Source organism: Serinus canaria, chromosome 13 (assembly GCF_022539315.1).
Source record: "Serinus canaria isolate serCan28SL12 chromosome 13, serCan2020, whole genome shotgun sequence".
NCBI classification, from domain to species: domain Eukaryota; kingdom Metazoa; phylum Chordata; class Aves; order Passeriformes; family Fringillidae; genus Serinus; species Serinus canaria.
Window position 1 is genome coordinate 7,530,658 of NC_066327.1, and position 26,599 is coordinate 7,557,256.

General features: G+C 42.9%; 1 protein-coding gene and 1 long non-coding RNA gene across 2 annotated transcripts; one reads left to right on the top strand and one right to left on the bottom strand.

Annotated features, from left to right (window-relative positions):
* Positions 1–1,016: 1,016 nt before the first annotated feature.
* Positions 1,017–26,228, bottom strand: LOC103817466 (solute carrier family 22 member 5-like). The gene is made up of 10 exons (XM_050979724.1): positions 25,735–26,228; positions 17,127–17,230; positions 14,392–14,546; positions 12,801–12,972; positions 11,752–11,878; positions 8,155–8,255; positions 5,117–5,331; positions 3,659–3,841; positions 3,048–3,183; positions 1,017–2,479 (listed from the first exon to the last, which is right to left on the bottom strand). Exons 1-10 carry the CDS (start codon positions 26,125–26,127, stop codon positions 2,392–2,394), a joined length of 1,674 nt encoding a protein of 557 aa, XP_050835681.1. The 5' UTR covers positions 26,128–26,228; the 3' UTR covers positions 1,017–2,391.
* LOC127060112 (uncharacterized) lies at positions 14,558–19,946 on the top strand. The gene is made up of 3 exons (XR_007778746.1): positions 14,558–15,707; positions 18,982–19,131; positions 19,574–19,946. It is a non-coding gene; the product is annotated as an uncharacterized LOC127060112 (long non-coding RNA).
* Positions 26,229–26,599: the final 371 nt, after the last annotated feature.

The following is a 26,599-nucleotide window of genomic DNA, read 5'->3' on the forward strand; positions in this document are numbered from 1 at the left end:
CATACTTTGATAAAACAGTGGGTGAGAAATTACAGCTAAATCAGATGTTAAATGGACACTGCACTTTAGGACTGGAATTTCCAGACTAAATCATCTATCAGGCAAGCACATATCTTACATTTCAGGGTATTTTCTGAAGCTGTTTACAGGAAGAGCCTTATGGGACATGCTTGTTTACATTGGCAAATTCATTACAAGGAAGTTGCAGCTAAATGTGCCTCAGATTCCTGCAGTTACCAGATCATTCTTTTACAACACACACACACAAAAAGCTGCTCCTCAACGTTCCAGTTCCTAAACATAAGATTTACAAAGAAAAATATCTGTACTGCATTTTACAACATACTCTTATGCTAGTAATAAATATTTCACAAAGGCTGTAAACCTAACAAATCAGGTCGTGTTTTCAGGCAAGGGGGACTGGCTGTTACATGCACTACCCTGACATGTATTTGTTCATGTCAAGGCTGTCCTGTGATGTGCAGTGAGGCTTGTAAAATCCAGATTCTTAATTTTGGCAGTAGCCTCAAATCACACACTGCATTTTAAACCTGCCTGCTCAGGGCTTGTCAGCCTACTAAAGAGGAGTGACACTGAACCTGCCCCAAGCTTTGGATTTTTTTCCTTGGAAAAGCTGTCAACACTGTGGTTTTGGTATCATTCTCTGACCCAGGGACATTGGTCAGCTCCCTGCTGCATTCATAAATGAAAATCCTAAATAAAAAGTGAGAAAATGCAGGAAAAGTGAGGCAAACCCTAGAGCTCAAGACACTGTTAGGAGGAATTAAACCAAACCAAACCACTATAGTCTATACAGCATTTTCTACTTTCTTCCTGTAACAAGCAATCCAAGGTACACATCAGTGCCATGGCTGGAGTCTGTTACCAAGGTCAGAATTTGGGATATTGATTAATGAAAGACTGGAATCAGCCAACACCACCTGTATATTTAAACACCATAGGAAAATGCAAAACTTCCCCAACCAGCTGCTGCAGTAGAGTAAGGACCCTGAGAGTTTAGGCTACAAAGGTTTAGGCTGTTTATTATTATTGTCTTAATTTAACAAGACAGAACAAAACACAAGTGCCATGAGAGAGAAACCTTTCACCACTCACATTTGTCACACTGTAACCAGCATAGTACAAATGAGACTCTCTGTACATATATATTATTGTGTATTTAAAGAAACACAGGTAATGCCAGACTTCCACAACACAAGGAACAGTTTCTTGGCAGACTGACAACAAGATTTGTAGGTTTGTTGGGTTTTTTTAAACAATTTAAAAGCAATTCACTGATTACATAAGTTAAGTGAAACTTAGAATGAACAGACCTCACAGCAATCATTTGGTTGACACTTGAAGATGGAGAGTCAGGGGTCAGAGATATATTCTGAGTTTTGTTCTCAGTGTATTCCACCATGAGGTCATTGCAGTGGCATGATTAACATAAAAATTTACAGCTAAATATATTAATTGTGTGCATGTGTACATGAGTGGGGAAAACACAGAACAAAGACAGGAGAATTGTTTCCATCATCCAAATTGCACAGAAAACATTAAAACAATTTATATATAAAACTTTCACCGCACATTGAAAAGGGAGAATGTCAAACTAACACCACTCCCTCTACACACAGATGAAACCATTTGCATTATTTAGAATAAATCCAGCCTGAAAAAAGGCCATATCCAAGGTCAGATGTAAACAACTTCACCAAGAAGGTACAGTTGAAATCCAGCATTGGAATCAAGTGAATTTTGTGAACAAAATTTCAGTGCTAAATACTTTGTGCAAGACAATCCTTTCAGTCTATGCTGAGTTAAAACATAACAGGTCAGAATTAATTCTCAAAATCTTTCTTTGCATATTTCTAAATTTGGTAACAAATTCAGCATATGCAAAGTCATTTGAGTAAGATCACAGAGAGGCATGTTGTCATAAACCCTCACTATAATAAATAAGTTTCCTGTCCACAAACAGAAGTCAAGGAACCAAAAGCAATGAGCAACTTTTCCAGGCAATTTTTACCTCTTGATGTAAGCATTAGCTCTGGAGGAGGTTCACTGAAGAATTCAGGCACACTGCCAGCCTTTGAACTCATTTTCAAGTATCTTTCAGCTGAACTATATGTGTAAAGTTACAAAAGATTGATCAGATTCTGCTCCATGCTACTACTGCATGAACTCAACCATGGCTGAAAAATCTCATTGAAGGCTACAAAGTATTTATGTTCATATAAAAAGAGAATGTAGGGAACATGGTGTTTAAATTAATAAATAAGGTTCAAATTACAGAAAACAAAGTGTTGTCACTAGCCCTTTCTAGGATAAACTTTAGAAGAAAAGTCCATTTAACTTTCAGTCCACCAGGAAATACATAGGAGTTCATCAAAAAGCTGTGCTTTTTAAAATCTCTGGATTTTCTTCTTCCTCCTTGGAATCCCTTGTGCTACTAGATGGAGGCCTGTATTCTAACCTGGGGGTTGAAGAAAGAAAAAATAAAATAACTTTAAAAACAAAGAACTTAGGGAAAAAAAAATCTGAGTCCTGTCTGACATTACAGCTTCCTAATTTTAATATCCAGTTGACTTCCAGTTGAAAAGGTCCCTTTCTTACACCACATCTATGCTCATGTGTCATCTTCAGTCAGAGCCATGGCAAAAGCCCAAATGCTCTCAGTGCCTTTTAGATCAGCTGAACTAAACTGGAAGAGTTCAACAGTTCCCCAGCACTTAGGAGACTTTCAGGACCTACAACATGTCCCTATACCTTGATAAAGCAACCCACTTTTAAAATGCACTCCTCAGATGTACTTTTATAAAGTCATCAGAGTCAAATGATAAAATTGGAGCTGAGAGAGGTACACATGAACATTTACACTTGGGAAGAGGGACTAAGACTTCAGCTAAGCTTTTGTATTTTCAACCTTTGCTGCCAAAGGTTGAAAATACAAAAGCTTAGCTGAAAGCTTAGTCTCTCCTTCTGACCCTACCTAGACAAGACCATTCCTCAGAGCAGAGGATGTTAAATCAGGTGGCACTTACCCTTTGACCCTCAACATTTGATCAATGGTGTCAGGAAGAGGCATGCCATAGCTCTCAGGCAGGAACAATGTGAGAATTCCTGACAACACAGTCAGGCTCCCCATCAGGATGTAAGGCAAGAATCGATCATAGGCACCTATGAAAAACACAAAAAAAGAAAAGAAAGAAACAAAGAAGAAGAAAAAAAAAAAAAAGCTGCATCAGCTCTAAGTTTCTGATAATTGCCCAGAGACGCTGTGGATGCCCCATCCCCAAAGTGCTAAAGACCAGGTTGGACAGGGCATGGGGCAGCCTGGTCTGGTGGAAGTGTCCCTGCCCATGGCAGGGAGGTGGAATGAGATGATATTTAAGGTTCCTTCCAACCCAAACCATTCTGTGGTTCTGTGGTAATGTTTGTACCAAGGTTCAGGGCTTTACTTGTGCAAGATTTGTGCTTTCAGTAAAAACAAAACCAACCAACCCCCATCACAGCCTGACGTTCAAAATGTATGTTGTTGTAACTGTGGTTGTAGGAACTCAAGGGAGTGGGATAAATAGCTGTGAGAAGTGTCCTTATGGAGGCAAGGGAATTGAGTCTCCAGAGCATCTCCCCAGCAGCCCAGGTAACTCACCAAGGTAAACAAAGTAAGGTGAGAGGATGCTGCCCAGTCTGGAGGCCATGGAACTTGCTCCAACTCCCATGTTTCTTACTACTGTTGGGTAGAGCTCAGCCGTGTAAACATAAACTATTGAGAAGGCAGAGGTGATTCCGAACTTGCCCGACATCACCAGCAGAATAGACAGCGCACTGAGATCTGAAACCCAAACACAGTCAGGACTTAGGCTCCTGCAATTCACTGTATCCCTTAACTCCTTTGTGTTTGTGTAACTCCTGCCTAATTAACTCCAATATCTGCTGTCTTTTTTCCCCTGTAAAAACCACAAATATAAGCAATGTTCTTTTAAAATGTTTTCTTTTTTAAATTACTAGATGTCAACATTTCCATTTTCTCTTGAGAACAGGGCTTCCTGCCAAATGAAAAATAAGGAGAACAGAGTCAGAACTGCTGAGATCCTCTCAGGTTTCAGGGGCCAGAACTCTGCTATTGCAAAAAATGCCAGATATCTCTTTTCAATAAAGTGAACAAAGTAAAACATTTGAAACAAATTATTTTATTTTAGGTTTCCTAAACACCTGGTATTTCTTTAACATTCTTAGCTACATTCTTTGTTTCATTAACACTCTTAGCTATAATAATTTAATTATAGGAAGTTAGGTTGACTTTAAGTGGGACAGGTAAGATTTGAAAATCAAACCAGATCATATCAATGTCCAATTGACTCAAAGAACAGGGGAAAAAACACCAAACCTGAGAATGCAGCACACAAGCACACATATTACCTGTATAAAATAAGCAAGGCAGTTCTTGCACATTCTCTTTTGTATATCTTTGATTTTTAAATGAGCCCTAGGCAACACCACCTCCCCTTATATTCAATATTGTTATCAGTAATGATTCCATAGCCCTATTAATCTAACTGGACTAAAGATACGTATGGTTTGAGATCAAATAAATGTTGCTTGGCCCTCCTTCCCAGTAGATACACATTATTTTAACTATCAACACTAATTCAGTACAAACATATCTGCTTATCAAAAATACTTCCACAATGACTCCATTGAAAGTAACTCTTTAAACAAACTCTAAAGTCAGCAACAGCTGTTTGGGAAGTGAGTTCTGCAGCCCCTCAGCAACTTCCACTTACCAAATTCTGGTTGGTCTAGTCCTAGTTTTACACCTGAACCTTACCAGGACACCCTGCCAGAGATGAGTTTAGAGGCAAAACTGGACTACAATTCTAATCCCAACAGATCCCAAAGCCAATGACCCACCTTTCAAACTGAATCTGAATGTCCTGTTGTGGCAGTCACTTGTGCAGCAGCACTGAGAGCCAAGGAAGAGGGGCAAAGATAGGACACGGGTGTCTGTATTTAGTCCCCTCAGGACACTTTTCCTCCACATCTGCCCCGTGCAAGGTACTGCACCTCACCTATCATAGATATGTGAGATCAACTAATGATTCCATACGTGAAGGCACCAGCTGAATGAAGAGAAGAACACAGCCTCCCAAGAATAACGCAGCAGCCATTGAGTACCGTCGGGGCAGACTGCGCAGCAGCAGCCAGGAGATGATGTAGGCTGGCACTTCAATCACTGCTGAGAGGAAGCAGTTCACATACACGTCTCCGTGCAAGTTAGGTGTGTCAAGAGAAAGTCCAAAATAGCCAACTGAGATTATCATCCTGAAAGAAACAACAGCAGGGTCAAACAAATCTCTCTTCTTCCTCAGGTTGCCATGAACCTCTTCCACATTTCCATCAAGCACAGAAATGGCTGTGTAGGGTAAATTCAGCATCTGGCAGACTTGTTCACTTCTGAAGCAGCTGAAGTGCTCACTTCAGAAACAGCAAGTCAACAATTAAACCATACAGATGCTTTTGATCTTTCAGACTGCTCTTGAATTCAAAGAAGAACATATATATTACCCTGGGAAGAAAGCAATCATTCACACTGCAGTAATGCAGTAGTTGGCATCAGTATTGTTTATAGCCTTAACCTGAAAGTCTGAGCTACTGAATTTTACTGCTGCTGAGGCCTACAACAGCTTTCCATACCAGGGAACTCCAGGTGGAGAGCATTGTTTCTGGGTCATTATGCTCCATGCTTTCTATATAAAGTCAGAGAGGAGGAGCATGGCATCCTGGTAGGCCCAAGCAGCCCGTGATTTTCTCTGCCATGCTCCAAGCTGGCTGGGCAGCATCCAAATCACACTGGCATGGCTGGCTGCCTGGGCTGGTCAGTGCAAGAGGACAGAGATTGGTGGCTGGATCACTGCCATCTTAATTTTGTGCCAGAAGACAGCTGGCTTCCATGTAATCCAGAGAAATATACAACTGGCCTTGGAGGCAAACTCTGTCCTGTCTTGGGAGATGCTGGGTAAAGAAGGTTAAGCTTTACCAACAAGTATAATGTGGTAAATAAGGAAATAATGGGCAGTGGATCATGACATGTCCAGGTGCAAACGTGAGGCACAGAACACTTGGCACTTCATCTTCTCCACCAGCATCTACCTTGTAACAGAACCTGGAGCAAAACCAAGTGCACCGCTGACAAAAGATTAGCTCTTCCTCCTCCTCATCGAATATTGGAAGAACCTTCATGGTCCAGCTGCTTAAAATAAAGCTGCTTAGTGTACCTGGGAAGGCTGAGAGTTACCCCCTACTGGTGTGGTACCCTGCCCTAAGCCATTCTTCTCAGAAGTAGTTCTGCAGTGTTTTTCACACCCTGTGCTCCTTGGAGTTGCTTCTATATACAAACTGTAAAGCTGGAACTCCCTTTTGGTAGCAGATTGCCTTAGCTCATTACATTGGCAAACCTTAATATAGTTATATATTTTGTAGAAAAACTTCAGTGGTATTTACACATCCTAGGGTGCCAAGAAGCCAAACTTCTTTATCCCTGGTGCAAACCCTGCAAAGGGAATAGTTTAATGGCCTGTTACTTAGTCAAAATTAACAAAACACTCAGCACTGTGTAAAGCTGATATATTGCTGTCTTCAACTATCCTCTTTTATAGCCCTTTTTTGTGAGAACTTATAATTCATGATACAAAATATACCATCAGTATACCATGGGCTGGAAAACTATGTGCTGTGAGGAAGCACAAGATATTGTATCTTTATATATTGGGAAATTAAATTAAAGGAGATTAGGTCACTGACATACAAATTAGAATAGTAAAAAAATTGCCGAACTTAAACAAATACTTTTCTGCAAGAGGAGGTAAGAGTGTGCAAGTCAACTGTACCTCTTTGACTCTTCCTGCCTATCATAAAACTTGATTTTTGATGTGGTAAAAAGCCCTTCAGTATGGGTTGCTGAATCCATTAGAATGGATTACATACTATCATGTCAGTGCTTCTCCCAGTTGCTTCATCCTACCAGAAATGCTGTTCAAACAGGTTTTGCCTTTGAGTTCTACAAGCACACACCCAAAACTGGCTGTGCCCAGGAGCTACTGCCCCACATCAAACAGATGAGGAGTAGGGCAGTCTAACCTCCAATCCAACATGAGAGTCAGTGGCTGGACTTGAGCAGTAAGACATTATATAGGCACCTTACTGACATTTCTGCAAGGAACCAACGTTACTCTTCTTTTTGAGCTGGTTTTTTTTTTTTGCACAAGTTCCCTTCTCAGTGTGTTTATGGCCTGGCCTTGTGCTTGGTGATGGGCCAGAGAATCTGGCTTAAATATAAGCCAGTTCATCCTTTGACCTAAGATGCCACATCATCTTGTATGTGCTGGCAGGTCAGTGGACTGAACTCTGAAGCTGTGCCTCACTAAGGAACAGGAACATTGTTCAAGAAGACAGCATATAAACTTAGTTGGCTCCCAAGCACTTAAGGGACCTTCTTGGTTTGGTCATTAGGTACATGCACTAATTAAACCTCACTTGTACAGCCTCTGGCAGGTTTTCAGTTACCCTCTCTGTTTACAGCTTTACTGAGATTTCTGGTAAGGAAAATAACCACCATTTAATCAAATTGAGCATTAAGCATGGCTTCAGCTGGTGAAAACCAAGCTAAAGATGACAAGTACACAAAGCAGATATCAGGAAAATATAGGGAAATTTCAGATGAGAACTTAAAAGGCAGCATTATCCCTTTAAGAGCCAATACAAAAGAAATGGAAAGATTCTCCCCTTATTCAGGCATCACTGTTCAAATCTCTGGGCAGAAGTTCTCTGACTGGGGGTAGGGTATGACTCATTCCTCTAAAAAGACTTTTTTACAGTCAGAAGAGCATTCCCTAAGGCCCATGATCAGGCAGCACTCCCACACTTCCACTGCCAGCTGTTTGGATTCTCGTTCAGTTCAGGATGAGCCTGTTTCAGAAAGGAACACCAACCCAGATGTGTTTCTACACTGTCACCAAAATGAACCAATGTAACCAGAATTTTGTTTTTTCAGCCAGCTAGTCATTGATTTTTGAGCTGGTTTTATCTGTATCTCTTCAGAATCCCTTAGTATTTAAAGTGACATACTCCTGAATCACGCTTGCTTACCAAATAAGCACTGACATAATTGTGATAGTTAGGATATTTCGAGTTCTCACTAGATCCAAAATGGTGTATGTCTGTTGCTTCTGGGAATTCACATCTTGTAGCTGTAAAAGAGCAAACAACAAAACATGGGAACTTTAACTTCCTGCAAAAATAATGATTATGAAACTAAGTCCTACCACCAATTTATACCTCAGTCTTTTGATCTACTGAAAGAGGTTTGTAACAAAACACATGTAAGAGCCAAACTTGTGAAAGTAGAAGCTCCTCTCTAATTTAAAGTCACTTAAAATTTAGACTGAAATTAACTTAATCTTAACTCTTGTGACCAGTGACAGGACTCAAGGAAACTGCATGAAGCTGAGTCAGGGAATGTTTATCAGACAGAGGATGGCTGGGCACTGGAACAGGCTCCCCAGGGACTGGTCACAGCACCAAGCCTGACAGAACCCAGGAAGCACTTGGACAATGCTCTCAGGCGCTTGCTGTGACTCTTGGGGTGTCTTGTGCAGGGCCAGGAGTTGGACTCGATGATCTGTGTGGGTCCCTTCCAGCTCAGCACATTCTGTGATTCTATAGTAATCATTTTCTTTGTCTGAGGCTTCACAAAACAACTGCTTTTTGTCACTTGAATTATAAAGCAACAGCAATAATTCACAATTTATATGTCACTACTGGAAGGGTTCTTACATCCAGTTTTGAGCACTGCACCTGGAGAATCAACTGCACTCAGACTAGACCAGAGTAACAAGGAAGTGAGAAATTTGAAAAAAAGTACAGGGTTTCTTTAGCTTAAGGTCCAGAAGACCAAGGACATCTTGAAAGACACAGAATAGTCTTCAAATATCAGAGAAACAAAGAGATAAACTGTCCATTGCAGACACAGCAACAATTAACAAGAATTGCTGCAATAAGCTGCAGCAGGGCAGTTAGCCAATGACTACTCAAGCTGGACCTAAGAGTAATGTATTTAAACTGAGACAAATTGGCTAAGGAGCTGAAGAGTGCCCATCATTATCTAGTCTGTTTTTGAGATTATCTTCTAAGAATGTAAACAAAAAGACAACAATCCTTTCCCCATTAAACTTTCCAGCCTCTCAACATAAAATCACTTCCATGTAAACAGTGCAAGAGTATTCAACCACAAAGTATGAGAAAAAGTTCTGTGCTTGGTAAGATTGTAAAAAAAAAAAATATATTTTTTTTTTATTAGGACTTTGTTTAGTCTCCTAAAGAGGGGGTCCAAGGGAACGATTTTTCAAAATATAGAAAAGATGATTTAAGAGAACAAATTCCATTGATTAAAACGATCTAAAACTAAACTATTAAAACTCCGATAAAGCAGCTTGGAGTTTCTCTAACCTCTGCAGGAACATGAAAACTCTTTCCAAGTGACAGTTGGTTCTGAAGATCTGGATAATGAAATAGCAGTCTAGTACACACCAAATTTCTGTGTATTTGCTTTCCTCAGTCCCATTTTCTACAAAAGTCAAACAGTCCTTTACCTTTCATCGCTTTCACTCTGCATGAAGCCAAACTTGCATCACACAAACTGTAGTCACCCCACAGCCCATAGCCCTTTCTCATAAATCACATGATCTTTCCACATGCCACTACTTGTTGCCAAGAAACAAGGAAAAAAAAAGAAGAAACAACAAGCAAACCATAAAACAAAACCAGGAAAAGAAATATTCAATTAGTCTGTTGATGAGAAAAAGGGTCCTTGCCTTTTAAGAGCTGGATAAGCAGACAACATAATCTTTACCAGGACAGGCTCAAACAAGAAGCCATGAGAGAAGGGCAGGGAAAACAAAATGATGGTTTGAAATTAAACTTATCATCCAAACATTTCTATCCCTTCTTAACCAACCAGGCCCTATTTGCACTCCACAGCTTGGTCACCTGCTGGACCTCAACTAGCTTGAAATCTCTGGAGTCAAAATTCTGCAGTTGCTTCTCTCCAGCTGCACAGGCTTGAGGGACTCTCCAGCCATAAGCTCCATCCCAAACACACATTTCAAATGAGGAAGGCAAAGGGCCAGCCAGATTTCTGAGAACCTCTCTGCAGCATAAACATGCTTCCTAAACCCTCAAGAGGCTGTAAGCCTTCTGCTTTCCAGCTCTTCAGATAGCAGACACAAGAACAGTATAAACACACCACTGATGCAGAGGAGTTTTGCACAGATCTTTTGGCCACAATATTACTTTTACCTTAGAAAGGATAGACAGCAGTTCTGCATGTTCATCAAGCTCATTTTTCTTTGATGATCAGAAAGCTGGTATGTTTTGAAAGCTGATGTGCTAATGTCTGTAAATGCACATGACATTCTCCAGCCCACCCTGCTGCAACATCAGCATTTCTCCTTGTCCAGCACTTCCTGGAATAAAATCCCTATTCTTGCCCCTGCCTTCTTCTCCTTCACTATCCAAGCCCATTCAGAGACAGAAAACACCTCAGTGCTTCTTTCTAAGAACAAGAGAGAAGATTCCAGGAACAGTGATCTTAGGCAGATGTTGGAGCCAGAGCTTATTTTCTATTCTCCTGCTGCAGTGCTGGCAATAGATGAGTTTTCATGGCCACATCATGAGAAAGAAGAAGAAAAAGGAAAAGATGTATTCTAACAAAGATCCAGAGGAAAAGGTATCAGAAGGAGTGTGTTTTCTTGGCATTCTTACTCTGTTCCAGTAAGACCAGGATGTTTGCCCTACTATCTCCTAGTAAGTCTGCAAAAACAGCTTTGTCTGCACCTCAGCTGACTTCAACACAAGGGAAGCTGTTTCAGTCTCAGCAGCAAACAGCTTAATGGCTTCCCATTCTCCTTAGCCCAGATCAAAGGTATTGTAAAGCAAATGAGTATATTATACTCATTATATACATTATAAGTCTTTTCACTTAAAGGACTGTCGATTGTCTGCCTGTGACTGCCCAGACAGATTCTGTCGAGGTGCCCATTCTCCTGGAATATACAAACAGTTTGTCTGTCTTGACTTTCTGAGATCATGTTTGAATGTCTATGGAACTGCTTCTACACCTTAAAGGCACTTTCTACACCTTCAGCTCAGACAAAGGGAAGATTTCCAGAGAAAACAGGAGCATGTAGGAAGAAAGAGATGGGAAAGATACCTGTCACTACTTCACCTGAAAGGGGCTCAAATTTTGCTTTCCCTAACGTGGATTAGAAATTGAACTAGAAAAACAATATTTCCAGTGTCACTGGCCAGGATTAGCCCTATGTCATACAGAGTTATATTACAGACTGAATTAACACATAATCTGTTTCGTGCAAATATTTAGATCACTAAGCAATAGGCACCTCAAATCCTCCCCTGAAAAACAGAGTTGAAAAGGAAAAAGGGCAGCTGAAACTGGATGTAAAAGATGTTTGCATTAGATGTTTGCATGCTGGCACTCCTGTGGCAATAGGACCACAAAGGCTTTGCAATGAAGGGAAAAGGTATTGTGCATTTCAGCAGAAAACAATGATCTTTCACCCACTTGGGAAGCACAGAATGCAGTGCAGGCATACCTCCATTCATCTGTATGGAATTAACTGCTTTACATGAAGTTCAGCAAAAACTGGACTGCTAAACAAGTCTTACCTCACTAGGGTCAAATATTACATCTGGGGCTGTAATGCCATTCGTTTTTGCAGCTTTTCGGATGATGTCTTCTGCCTCCTGAAACCTCCCCATGGAGATCAACCACCGTGGAGACTCTGGAATGATCCTGCAGAGAAGGTTCAGAATAACAAGCCTTCATTTCCATAGAAAGAGCTGCTGAAGGGACAAACACATTGTTCCAGGCAGAAAGATCTCTAAACATGCCACATCTTGCAGGAATTAGTGCAGTGACAACAGAAATTAAATTTACAAGAGCAGACTAGTGTAAGGAACAAGACCAGACTAATATGCCCTTATGGATTTCAGAAGTGCTGAAGGGATTAGCAGTGACTCAGAAAAAAGAGCAATCCAAACATTCCAAGCATGGGATCAATTTAAGAAACTCATAAATGTGAACACACAAGCAGCACGCTGTTGCTAACACATATAAAATCAGTAACTGTAAATTCTGTGACAGCAAGGCAAATCAGAGAGCAGAATTTCCCAGTCATTCGATTGCACAAGAACCGAGATGGAAGCACAAACACAGCTGCTACTTTAGGTGAAGCAACACCACCACCACGTGGACTATTTCAGCTTTGCATGCCACTCAAAAGTAGCATTTTAAATGCAGAAGAAAACACGGAAGTGCCACAGCTGTGCAAGTACCGTTTTGTAGTTTGTCATATCTCTGTCACCCTACCAATGCTCAGAACATCTGATTTTTCCTTCTGCCCTTAGTTCACACCTATACTTCAAAGCCTGTGGATTTCAGTTTGTGCAGAAGTATGAGTTTTATTGACCTTTTTTTGCTTTGCATGTGCAAGACTTAATTTTACAAAAGCCTATAGAACATAAAGAGCAAGTTTTTCAGGCATCAGTCAGATCACATACAATGCCACGGACCGACAGCTAAACAACTGGGAGAGTAAAGAACACAACATCCATCCTTCACCTACCCATTCATGAATTTCATTAGCTTCATCATCTTAAAAATCTGCAGACAGGACCTTGTAAAGACTAAAGTCTTGTGAGTGAGTTGTACTCACCACCAGAGTGGGATGCAGAGCAGGCCGGGCAGGGTGAGCGCCAGCAGCAGCATCCGCCAGTCTCGGAGGAAGAAAGCGAACAGAGGCAGCAACATGTAACCAAAGGCATAAAAGATGCACACACCCAGTGTGCAGAACAGCACCCGGACTGACTTGCCAAGGATTTCTGTGCCTGTTCAAAACAGCAGAGGGATTATTAGATTTTCACTTAGTAGCAACCAAGTCACTTAGTAAAAATACCCCTTGCAATTGGCTTTGAAATGCACTGCACTGCAGAGTTGCAGGATGCAGCACTCTGCTGAGTAGTTGGAGAGGCACCACAGAGCTGCTTCATGCTGTAATCTGCACCAATGGAGGTAATTATATGTGTAAAAGAATGACAACTGGGCCACATAGCATTTCTGTAACTCAATATGTAGCTCATATTTCTGTAAATACGAGCTGAAATCACCTGACATTCTCAACAGTTAAAAGTAGCTTGATGTCCAGAATCCTCTCCAGCTTATGAAGAGTGACCGGCTTCTTCAAAGAATAATTCAAAGGTGCCTCGACTAAGTTCCCAATCTGTATCACCTTCTAAAAGAATATTTAGACTATCTAAAAGACTACTTAGACTATCTAAAAGACTACTTAGACTATCTAAAAGACTACTTAGACTATCTAAAAGACTACTTAGACTATCTAAAAGCCAAAATCTTCAATGTCTTTTGGGGTAGACATATGGAATTTATGTTGGTCACAAAGACCACGCTACTGCCAGGGGAATTAAATGCATGAACAGGGGTCAGTGCCCTCCTCTGAAATGTTTTGGGAACTGCAAATCAAGAGACAGAGAAAAAAAAATACAATCTGTCTTGTTTCCATGGAAATCAAAGAAGATGCCAGCAGCTGCATCAGGCTATGTGCAGTGAGGTTATCTAAACACTGCTTTCACCCCTAAACTGGCCTTCCTTGGCTCAGAAATAATTTCTTGCCACCATTTGGTACTTTGGACAGTGAGGTCACTGTAAATTAATTTTTTTAAAAAAAATCTCAGATTCATGAGGTAATTCACATCCCCATAAATAAATAGGGTCTTAGCTTGAAAGTATACAAAGCAAAAGTCATGATGACATTTAAATTTTTACTATAGGCTGTTTAAAGAAGACTTTATAAAAATTACTACCTATCCTGGTTCTTTTGCAGTTTTAAAATTAAACAGGTATTTAGACTCCAAAAGACATCAGAAATTCCAGAAAAATCATAGAATCATGGAATGGTTTGGAATGGAAGGGACGTTAAAGATCATCTAGTTCCAATTCCCAAGAAATCATATCTCACATGTATTATCTCTCCCACTAGAAGATGGACTTTATTTCAAATAGATTCTGGGGTTTTGCCTCTTTTAGGACTGTAAACCATAGAAATAATTCAAATAGCACCTCTATCAGCTGGAAGCTTCCAAGGAGAAGAGAAGTTATTCATGCACGGTGAGGCCACACTCTTAACAGTGTTGCTTGGCAAAACAAATCAACTCTAAGTCAGTACTGAAAAGGAGCAGGAAAAGCACAAGATGAAAGGACACATGCAGTGACCAGCAGGACTTTCATACCAAGAACAAATGCTGCCACGTAGTTAGATATCTGTCCCATGCCAACCAGCACAAACAACACTGAAAACATCTCCCAGCTGGTAGAGAAGACCTGTATGAAACTGAAGCCAGTCTGCATTGCCAGAGTTGCAAACAGCACATTCTTCCTGCCAAACCTTCCATGGACAGATTAAAAAAAGAAAGAGAAGGGGAAAAAATATGATTAAACAACATCATGAATGCAATCTACAGAAACAGAAAAATAAAATTACTTATATGCATGCTTAAGGAGATACAAAACTTCTTCAAAAAGCAGAGGTTCAGGAAATGCAACACAGGCACAGCTATTCTAAACACATTAAAAACATCACTGGCCAAGAGAAATTAATATTCCAATGGCTGCTAGTTAAATCATCTTCAAGTATGTGCTGGAGCACTATTCCTTTCTTACTGATTGGAAACAAATCATCAGGAACAAGTTACTTAAAGTGCAAGAGTATCCAATGCTGCTCCTCCTCCAAGGAGCTCCTGGTCCCTGACAGATCAACAGGTTAAAAAAAGAAAAAGAAGAAAGGCTTATGGAAGAGAGGTAAAACTCAGATTTGGAAGATGCTATTGGCAGTCAGTGATCCTGCGCCACAATCTTCATTCCCTTTGGTTTAAATATGAACAAAATTAAGGGATTCTAGAAGAGCTCCTGATGAAGTACTAACAAAACCCCAAAAAGCAAGGAGAAAAGAAATTAAACTAAACTCAACCTGTCAAGCTGCTGTAAGAGTGGTTGCTGCTGTCCTGGCCCAGGCAGCCCCACACTGCTGGGACAGGGTGTGCTGACTGCAGGTTTCACAACTCCAAAGTCCGTGTTGACCTGCAGGTCTACAGCTAGTGTTGTGGACAACACACAAAGAACTGACTGTTACCTGAAACCCCCAAATATTTTGTCAGCCTTCACATCTCAGGCTCACTGCAGTGCAAAACTCACTGCAGGCAGCTTTGCTGGAGCATTCTCCTCATGGAGAGAAGGAGCTCCTGACCCTGAGCTTGGTGTCCCTCAATGGCTACGAGTAACTGGATGGGCTGCATGGATGGGCTGCATGGATGGGCTGCTCACCTGCACCTAGTGAGGATCTGTGCTACCAGGGGAAGGAGCTGCAGGAGACTGCCAGGAGTGTGAAGATAGGAAGCTCATGGATTCTGGCACCAGAATCCTGCTTCACCTGCTGGGTAGTGACCACGGGAGACACTCAGGATCCTTACAGCAGACAAGGAGCTCTTTGGAAGGAAGCACCAGAACCTCCTGAAGCAGCAGCACCAAGAAAAGGTGGTGAGAGACTCAGGTAAGAGGGGAATCACTCCTCATGTGGGAGGCCATGGATCTGGGCCTGGGGATGAGTGTCAAGCCAGCTGAGATCATGGGTTGGGATTTGCAGGGAGGATGACATGGGTGCTGGGTTTCTGCTGCAGCTACCTGCTCAGAAAAAAGCAAACAGGACCTGCTGCAGAGCACCACAGGAAACCTCCTCATGTCCAAAGGCATGGGCCACCAGGAGGGCTATGAACACTCCAGGACACGCTGGAAGGACACAACCCAGGAGGCTTCTGGAGCTCTTTAGTGATGACTTCCTAACAGAGAAGGCTGAGGAGGTGACAGAGGGACACTGCTGGATCTCAAACAAGGGTGCACTGATTGGGGGTGTGGAGGCCAGCAGCCTGCTGCCAGCAGGCTATGCAGGGGGCAAGAGCAGGATTGTGAGGGGAGGAACCAGGCAGAAGGCTGGATCACAGAGAGAGCAAACACTGGCCTGCCCAGGGATTTTTTTGGACAAAAAACATAGCATATAGCTTTGGAGAGAAGTACAGGAAGGCTGGTTAATTTTTAAAGCTCATTCTTTCTAAGCTTGAGATTGGTCCATCCTGAGAAGCAACTATGAAAAGGCCCTAAATGATGCCAGATTTCTGGCATGGAGATTATGTTTCAGTGAAACAGAAACTTTGCAAGTACCAGCAAATTAGAGAACCACATATTGTTCTCAGAGAATCAGAAAGACAGCACACAATGCCCAGCAAATCCCAGGGAGAGAATCAGAAAAACTGAGCTTTACAAAATACAAACAACTGTTGGCATCACAGAAATTAATGGTGTCTTCCTTTTTTTTTTAAATGTTTGTACTGATAAACAAGTTTAAACAAGTTTAAACATTTAAACAAATTTTAAATGTTTGTACTGAACAACAAGAAAGTCTTGATTCTCTGGAGTACAGCTGAACAGCATTTATTTATGCTTCCACAAATACAGATCATTGGACTTAAATGCTGTATTTGATGATGAGAAAAAGCAGCTATAATTTATAAAAAGAAAAATCCCAATTTAAACAAAAAAAAAAAAAAAAAAAAAAAAGAAACCAAGTGTCAGGGATCCTTCTGAACATAGTCCAAAATAAATAGAAGAGAATGTCATTGATCAGATTTTCCAGACAAAACTTATCTCCAACACCTGTTTTCTGGCATAAAAAACCAGTTTGCTGTAGAGTGACTGTGTTGCAAGAACAAGCAGATGCAGATAGCACCTACTAACAATCTTTATAACATTCTGTTCTAGCTCAGCACATTTCTCTACTCACTCTGTGTACACTCAGGTTAGACAGTCACAGAACAGACGTGTTAGTAGTTGTAGGAAGACACTAGTAGGAAAGCTGATATACAATAAATGCCTACAAATGAGCAAAGAGACAGCAGCGCTGGTGTATATACTTTACTTGTCTGAGAGCTGTCCTGAGATGAAAGATCCCAGCAGGACACCCACAAAGAACAGGGAGGTGCACAGGGGTCCCTTCCAGTCGTTGTCACATACGAGATTCCACTGCAGGGAGAGAGAATTGGAAAGTCTTTTAATAAACAGGATTTCCCCTCCCTCCTAAACTCTGCTGAGCTGGGTTTGGAAGGAATGAGAACAGAATTACAGAACAGTTTGGGCTGTAAGGGGCCTTAAGGACCATCTCATTCCAATCCCCTGCCATGGCCAGGGGCACTTTCCACTGTCCCAGGTTGCTCCAAGCCCCATCCAGCCTGGCCTTGAACACTTCCAGGGATGGGGCAACCACAGCTGCTCTGGGCAACCTGTGCCAGGGCCTCACCACCCTCACAGGGAAGAGTTTCCTCCTAATATCCAATATAACCCTGCCCTCTGTCAGTATGAAGCCATTCCCCCTTGGCTTGTCACTGCATGACCTTGTAAATAGTTTCTAAACTTGATTTCCCTACATATAGTAATGTTTCCCATTAGAAATTCACATTCCTAATTTAAGAAAAATTGAACTATAGAAACAACAATATAGAAAGAAAAAGCCTTTTTATTACATTTTAATATGGTTTTGAAAGACAGGAGACTCATTCCTTACTGGGAATCTAAATAACCTCAATTAGAATCTTTGAAATACAAATTGAAAGATACACCCAACAAACAAAGATTTCCAAGATTAAAACAAAAATGAGGAATAAAAGAAAATATTTTTAAAATAAAGTTTTCAAGATCCTACCCAGTTCAGTCACATGTTTTTGAAACAGCACTCCTGTTATTTTTCCATCTACATAAACAACTATTACTAAAAGACTCTTAGTTCTATTTTGGTTTTCTGGGGGAAAAAAATGTGTAAATATTAGAAGAAAGGACAAAACCCAGCAGGGATCCTCATCCCCTCCTTCACAGCTATGTTCTGACTGGAGGACATAAAACCAGTTTCCCAGACCTCTCCCAGTACCTGCTGCCAGAGGGCAGGTGCTGCAGCCCTGAGGAGAGGAACTGGGAGACAACAGAGGTGAGACCAAACCCTCCTGAGCGTAGTTATTCAAACAGCTCCCTCAAGGCCTCTTCTGATGTTTTAGCAATGGAAAATTTTAGATTTTAATCTGTATTAAAAAGGCCAAAATGAAAATATTCACCCGGGCCTGAATAATTAATCCTCCTTGTCCCCCAGTTACAAATAATTGAGTATATTTTTTTTCAATTCATTGAAGGGAACACCCTTCCATGCTTTGATCTGCTCATGATAAACACACAGCAGCTGCTGTGTGCTCCAGCTCCCACACGTGGGAATGCTCCTGGTTCACTGCCTGCCAGCCCCATCTCCTCAGCAGCAAGCCTCTGACTCCAGGAATCTCCCAGCCCTCAGCCTGTTAACAGTCACACCAGCACCACATCCTAGTCCATGGCTTAAGGCTGGAGGATCACTTAAAACTATGCAGAGAATGAACAACAGCAATGACCTTCCACTGCCAGATTCCTGTGTCAAAATGCAACTGAGCCATCGCTTCTTTCATGGAATAGAACCCAGTTTTGAATTAGAACTGGGAACTGTTCCAGAGATGAATTATGGTCATTCACACAGGCTACACTCTCATCAGCTGTCTAACTCTAGCTGCCAGCCCTTACATTACCTTATATTTATAAGACAGTCATCATAATCATTATTTTTAAGGTCAATATGCACCTTTTTCCAATTTGTAACTGTATTCAGGTCATTTCATAACCCCTCCATTGATAAATCTGTTTGTGGTTTTACATCTGAAAATTCTCTCCTGTCAGATTTCATAACCTCAACATTTCCTCCCCAGGCCTTTCCAGCCTCACAGCACCTGGAGCTCAGGCACCAGCACTCCAGGCAGTGCTCCAGCACATCCTACCACCACCATCCATTAGGCATCACTACAGAAGGTCCTTCTAGAACTGTGGCTTTCCAGTATGTTAAAAGTATCTCACTCATGGTAAGGAATTGAACTTACTATAGTTATCCACATCATTTAGATTTTGAACTATAATTAACATTTATAGTGAAATCTCTATTATTCAACAAAAGCTATACTTCATTATAGATTAAAGAAAGCTTCAGTCTGTCATGACCAGAGGTTAAGCTAGCTAGGGAGCTTCAGTAAAATATACCTGGCAACTGGGAAATACCAGCAAATGACTGTTATCAAATTTATAATTTATACAGGCCAAAGGTTTCAATGGTTATCATATGCCTTTATGTGATAACACCTACCAGAGAAACAAACACCACAAATACAAATCCTGCTGTTATAAAGACTTGCCTACTCACAAGAAGTTATCTTTGCATCAACTACTGCAGTCAGGCATCCTCAATAACAGAACTAAAATTGTCTTGGTGATTAGTCTGTCATTACTAATTAGATCATTACTTTCCAGCCGATCACCCTGTGCCTGTGAGTCCACCACCTCCTTTCATCTGTCCTACACCCTGCACTTTGGCACAAGGCTTGAACAACACTTGGATTTCCAGACACTGGCATGTTTGTGTCCTATAACAAACATTTCCTTCAGATCACTGAGGTGGAGACCTTTCTTGGAAAAGTTCACAGTACTAAAATGTTTAGCACAGCTCTGCCAAAACCTTCTTGCACTGGCAGGTGGAAACATACTGGGCATTCAAATGTGACAATGATTACCAGCTTGTTTTTCTGGCCTCTCTGTTAAAGCACAGCAAGGAGCTGTCATGCTGAAGACCACTTGAACCAGGCTCATCAAAGTGAGCTTCAACATCAAATTTCCAAAGTAGAACTACCTTGGTTGTACAACACCAGTAATTTACAGACTCCACAGGGATTTTAAGGTCTGTTACCCTTTGCCCCAGTAAAGGGATAATAATTAGAACAAAGGGATTTTAAGGTCTGTTACCCTTTGCCCCAGTAAATACATGACGAAGTCTTCAACTCATTGATGACACACCTATAATAGACCTATATTATACTGCTAGTCCATGATGAAGGCATCATCCTCCCAGAATCATTTTGCAACCATACCCTTCCCTCAACTGCACATTGTCCAAGAGGAAGTCACCAGGGCAACACTGCTAGATGACCATGGTAAAGAGCAAGTGTCCCAGGAGTAGTTACTAATCAACCCCTCCTGCTGGTAGTGCTGTTTGGACACAGCACACCCTGACCTAGTGCTCTAAAATCATGTGCTATTTTCACTTCTTAGTATCTAGTATCTAGTTCTTTTCAGCTAGCTGCTAGCTGTAACAGCCTTTGCCCCAGTGAACAAGATAAGGTTAACCTTGGCAAGGTATCTGGGCTTCAAACAAGAGAAAAACATTTCCACTCTGTTTTCAAAGAGTAGCTGCTGATTGTGAAGCATCGAGCTGCTCAAGACTGGTACCCAACAGAACAGAGCATTCTTGATCTATTTTGTTATAACTTTAGGACATCCTCTACTGCAGTTTAAACTTGTCTTCTTACTCATCTTACAGATATTTTGTGATTTTTCTACTTCCCAGTCAATTCATCAGGCTGGGGTGATGTCTGCCAGCAGCCTCACAGCCAGCACAAATGCTCACTTCTGTGCTGGAGCCGAGCTGTGCTCCTGCACCTCTGTAAGCAGATCCTTGGCTGATGCCAGTGCTGGTGAGGACAACTGGGAACAGGGGATGGGGAAAAGAGCACAGGCTATGGAGATGGCCAGGAATGTGGACAGCTTGGGTCAGAAGGCAGGGGGAGCAAAAAGGAGAGGGACTGAAGCAGTTCCTGTGCCTCTCAAGCCCAGGATTGAGGCCTGAGTATCAAACAGTCCCAGGCACTTACAATCATCACTCACACACCTCTCTAGGACAGCACTTTCCAAGTTCTGCTTGATCTCTTACATACCAGCTGCCTGGAACCATGTCCCCAAGTCCCTTGCTAGAAAGGCAAGCCCAGTGACAGAACTGAGAAGGATAAAAACTCTATAAACTACCCCATCAGATCTCCTCCCTCTCACAAACTCAAGACCCTTCCCTAGTGCCACTACAAGATCCCTAAACAAAGCTGGACTGTGACAAATACAAACCTTCAGGAGCCTCACCTGGTTACACTCCGCTCCTATAAGCAAAAGCCTTATAGACAAAACAATTTTTACAGCTACAAGATACTGTGTCTTCCCATCCCTTTATTTTTTAAAACTCTTTTCCTGTCTTGCTCAGAATAACATGCATAATTGAAAAATTAAGTGGCTAGTTCCATGTATTAATATTTTCTTTTTAAAAATCAAGACTTTTTGAAGCTGGTCCAGTACCCTGTATTCCCTCCTACCACTTGCTTCTCTCAGCAAGTAGAGGCAGGTTCTTCAAAAAATCTCAGTCACACAACCAAGTACTAACAACCTTTGATGCTGAATCTGATTTTGTTTATATCCATACAAGTATTCTCTGCTTACTTGAAAGCTGTGAGTGTTATTAAACACCCTTTCCTCTAAAAACACATTTGTATATACTTAAAAGGTCTGGATGTTACATTGAAACTTATTATCTAAAGCAAACAGAACTCCGTGTCTACAAAATACACATTCTGCTTAGTTTTCCCTCCTCTAGTTGTTTTACATTTTTGCAGCAATAAAGCTTGCATAGAACAGGAAGGAAATTGCCAAATATTTTACAATTCCAGTGCAGAAATGGAACTGTTCCCCATACATCACATTGTTGAGATGGCTGGAGAAAAACGAAACAGGGCCCTGCCATCACCTGAGGTGACTTTGAATTTAAAAATAAAGGCAACATAAAGGGAATTTTACCCTGTCACAACGGTCCACAGTGCCTCTAAAAGAGCACTGTTTTCATTTAACAATATCAACTGCAGGCCTTTTATTCTTTAACAATATTAATCTTTATGCTGTGATCTCAGAAACAGCTGTACTTTGTACAATTTCAAACACTACTGCATGATGTGTTTTTTAAATCACACCTTGAAAAACCTTGCATTTTACAAACACCTTTGTTTTAAGGTGTCTTGTCAGACATTTGTATTTACTTATTAAATGAAAACCAGACTTTCTTTTCCTTCTTCTGAAAAAACTAGTAATACTAAGCTTTTTCAAAGCTGCAAAAAGCTTTTTCAGCTCCCAGGGCTCCAAAGTTATGAGTATGAACTTCAGCCACAGTGATAAGCAAACATTAACCTACAACAATAAAAAAGAAGCACCTGTTTTAAAAGATGATAAATAATGGAGGTGACTAACATTAATGAGTTGGGTGAGAGCTGAACCTGGATGACACAGGGTTGATTTGCAATTCAGCTGCTGGCTCCACTGCTGCAACAGCCTGCTCTAGAGGAAGGTGTCCCTGCCCATGCCAGCAGGGGTGGAAGTAGATGATCTTTAAGGTCCCTCCCAACCCAAGCCATTCTACGATTCTATGACTGTACAAATTACAATGTCTAGCATAAGCCTGTGTTTTTATTTTGGCAAAGTGAAACAATGCATCCCTCTGCCTTCCAGAAGGGTGAACACTGAAACCTCTGGATGACCAGCTGTGCCCCAGAGCCCATTTGTGTCCTGCACATGTGACTGCTGCAGTCTCCCCTTGCTTCCTGAAGCCCTGGCATAACCCACTCATCTCCAGGGACTGTGGGCTGACAGCACAGCAGGGCACTTGGATCCCTGGGGTGTAGAGAATGGAAACCTCTGGGCCCTCATCTCTGCCCAGAACTTTCTCTGAACACCCACACAGGAAGGAGCACTAGCCCTGCACCTAACCAGCCTCCAGACACCTGGCAAGTCCCACCATGTGCATCCTTCCCCTGCAAAAGCCAACAGGCCCTAAAATTTGCCAATAGCAAAACAGACACAAAGCATGCAAATCTGGCACACACCACCTGCACTGATTTCAAACTGATGAACAATACAACACCTTTTCAGAAGCTGAGGATGAATAAGTGTATCCAAAATTCAGCATCTGTTTATGTTCACTGTTCAAGAATTACTCTTGTGTGAACTAAAATGTTCTGACTGATGTATCATCTAACACCTCATTATATCATATTTCTAGTGCACTTATGCCCTTAGCTCCACTGCTCAATTCTACTCCTGGCATTGCCCCATAACAAACATGACTGGCAGAAGTTAATATTTTCCCTTAATTACTCGTAGTTTAGTCCTTTTAGTACCATGTATGAACTTTTACTACTCCTACATTCATTTTTTACAGGACTTATGGAAGAATTAGAATGACACAATTGGTTTCTTGAGCCAAAATAAAGCCCTTCTTAGGCCCTGAGCTACAGCATTTCAAAAAGTAAAAGACAGAAAGGGATTTTGTTACACCAGAGCTGGTTAAATACTGCAGACTGGCTAATAACAACCTTCTGTTGTTGGTTTGTGAAAAAAGAAAGTCTCTCTTCAAGAGGGAGAGAACTGAATGTTTTACATCTCCCCTGAAAAGCAGAACCATAAACAAGGTTTCTCTAAAGTCATGACAGATTCAGCAAAAACCTTTCTTAAAAAAAAATCCCCCTTCCCCCTCCCAGTGTCAGCTATGGAAATGTGGGACAAAGGTCCTCATGATTATTCAACAAGTTAGAGATACGCAACTAAACACAAGATTAGTTAATCATGAAAGCAGTACCACCAAGCCAAGAAATTAAACAAGTTAAACACTGAAAACCTGTAAGTGTGTGAAAGGCCACAGCTCTTGCAAAACTCCCTCAGAAGCATTAATATTAAATGAGAAAAAAAATACTGCCTCAGTGCATGATGCCTGGGCAGACAAACACTGCCTCCCACGGACTCAGGACATCTGCCAAGTCACACAGAGGAGGAGCCAGGGCTGGGGAGTCTCAACACTATGTGAGCAGCTCTCTTTTCTTATAGACTGTAAAACTCCTGGACAATACTCCAATAGCTCAAGACATTTTAATTAACATCAAGCCAAAGCTGAGTGAAGCTCTAAAGACAAAGCAGCAAATCGAAGCCAGGATAATAATCATAGCACAGCACTCAGAACACCATGTGCCCCCCTGTGAAAGGCCTGCCCTCGAAGATGCCAACTGCTTTACACTGCCCTGAGAGTACTCAGCCTTTCACAACGGTGCATTTCAGCAAGCACTGGAGCTGAGACATTCCGAGCAGCTTTCCTCTCCAATAAGACAGCAATTCCTTAGGAACAGACGAGGCAATGCCTTGCACTTGTCAGAATCATTTAAACCCTTGACTGAGTTTCCTACAACTCCTGTGTTCCCATTTCTAATTCTCCCTTGTGCTGCCATGGCTCCTCTCCCATGTTCTCCAAGTCACCTTAGTCTTCTGTGCCCAGATCAGCTTATGGTCATTTAGTACTCACACCCATCACTACCCAAACACTGATCACAACCCAGCTTGCAAAACAAGAAATCATGGCAGATTTTTTATGGAGCTCCAGCTCCATAAAACTGGGAGTCTAGGCAATGGGACTGTACAAACTTTGTAAGCCTTCTGAAAAAGACCTATACTTGTATTGAAATTCAAGTATTCCTCAAAAGTACTTCTCAAAATCCATTTTCTTGCTTCTTAAATCCTGCCCCTGTGTCTGGACAGCTTTCTTCTGAAAGCTGAAGGATACTCAGCACAGCTTCACCTTTGGTAGGCTGCTCACACCCCAGACTTGACTCAAGCAGTCTACACCTGCACAGACACCAACATGACCTGTCCCAGAATGTGAGCAGAGGGACAAAGCACAGGTACTGTGGGCACACAGCAAAGTTCAGGGTCCTTTGAACAAAGCATCAAACCAGGTCTCCCCAACCCATGCATCTTGCACAACTCAGGATGACTCCAACCAGTGGTGACAGTGGTGACACACTGGCACAGGCTGCCCAGAGGAGCTAGGAATGCCCCATCCCTACAAGTGCTCAAGGCAAGGTTGAACAGGGCTTGGAACTACCTGGTCTAGTGGAAGGTGCTCCTGCCCACGCCAGGGGATTGGAACTGGATGTTCCTTAAGGCCCCTTCCCTCCCCTGTGATTCTATGAGTTCTACCACCTTTATTTTTTTAAAGAAAGAAAAAAAACACTGTTGATGTTCAGAGACATCTCTGCCACACCAAGCAAGCTGAACCCAGTGCTGACCCTGCTCCAGCCCCAGCCCCCTGCACAGATACCTGATGAACCAAGAAGCATTTGCACAGCGTGACCAGTTTCGCTGGCCAAGGAAACAAGCAGCACTTGGAAGCTCATTATAGAATCAAACAATGTTAAGGGATTGGAATGGACATCATAAAGATCATCTAGTCCCTGACATGGACAGGGACACTTCCCACTAGACCAGGTTGCTCAAGGCCTCATCCAAGCTGGCCTATGAACACTGGGCATCCACAACTTCCTTGGACAACCTGTTCCACTGTATCACCACCCTCACCATAAAAGTTTCCTTCCTCGTTCTTATGCAGATGAAAGTGAAACGAAGACCTCAAAATAAACTCGGCATGGCGGGTTTAGCGGCAGATCAACGTGCCGGCAGAGAGGCCAGGACGCGGCGGAGCTGCACGGGCACTGCGATAACCCCGCGGTTCTCCGCGGCACCCCGGGGCTGCCCGGGATTCCCCTCCCGCTCCCGCGGCCGCGCACCTCGGTGACGATGGTGGAGTGATAGACATCGCGGCTGTACTCCCAGCCGTCCAGGCACGGCTCCTGCTCCAGCGTCTCCAGCTCCACGTCGGAGCCGGGTCGCAGCCCCAGCGCCGAGAAGTTGGCGAGCGCGGCCAGGCGGTAGCGGCGGCAGCGGCTCGGCACCTCCTGCCCGCCCCGCCGCTCCAGCGGGATGCTGGCGTTACGCCACTCGTCGCTCAGGTTGGCCCCGCGGGGCACGACGCACCGGTGCTCGGGCGTGCCGGCCAGAAACACGATGGAGAGGCCGTTGAAGCCATTGGGAATGATGCTGGCGCTGAGCAGAAAGAAGACGAGGCGCTGGAAGCGGCCCCATTCGCCCAGGAAGGCGGTGGCCGCGTCGTAGTCGCGCATGGCGCGGCCGAGCTGCGGCCGCCGGTGCCGCGGCTCAGTGTGGCGCGGGCAGGAAGCGGCTCGGCCGCGCAGCCCCGCGCCATGGGCCGGCCTGGGGGTGGGGTTTGCCGCAGGCCGCGCAGGTGGGGCCGGCCCGGCAGAGGCGGGCCCGGGGCGCTCCGCCCGGAGGCGCGGCGGGGGCTCGGCCGGGCCGGGCCGGGGCGGGCGGAGCCGCCTGGGGCGGACCGAGTGCGGCTCTGAGGCGGGTGTGCCACACAAGGCGGCGCCGCAGCCTGCCCGCCGCTCCCGGGTCTCGTATGCGGGGCTCCGCTCCGGGCCTGGGGCCGCCTTCCAGCTCCCGCCCGGCCCAGGCCTGGGGGACCAGTCCCCTGCCCTTCGTGTCTTGTGGTCAGGAACGGCGTCGGGTTTCGTATTCACTGCCCAGAGAATTCAAAAACCAGGGTGGAAATGAATTCTGGTCAATGAGGTGGGA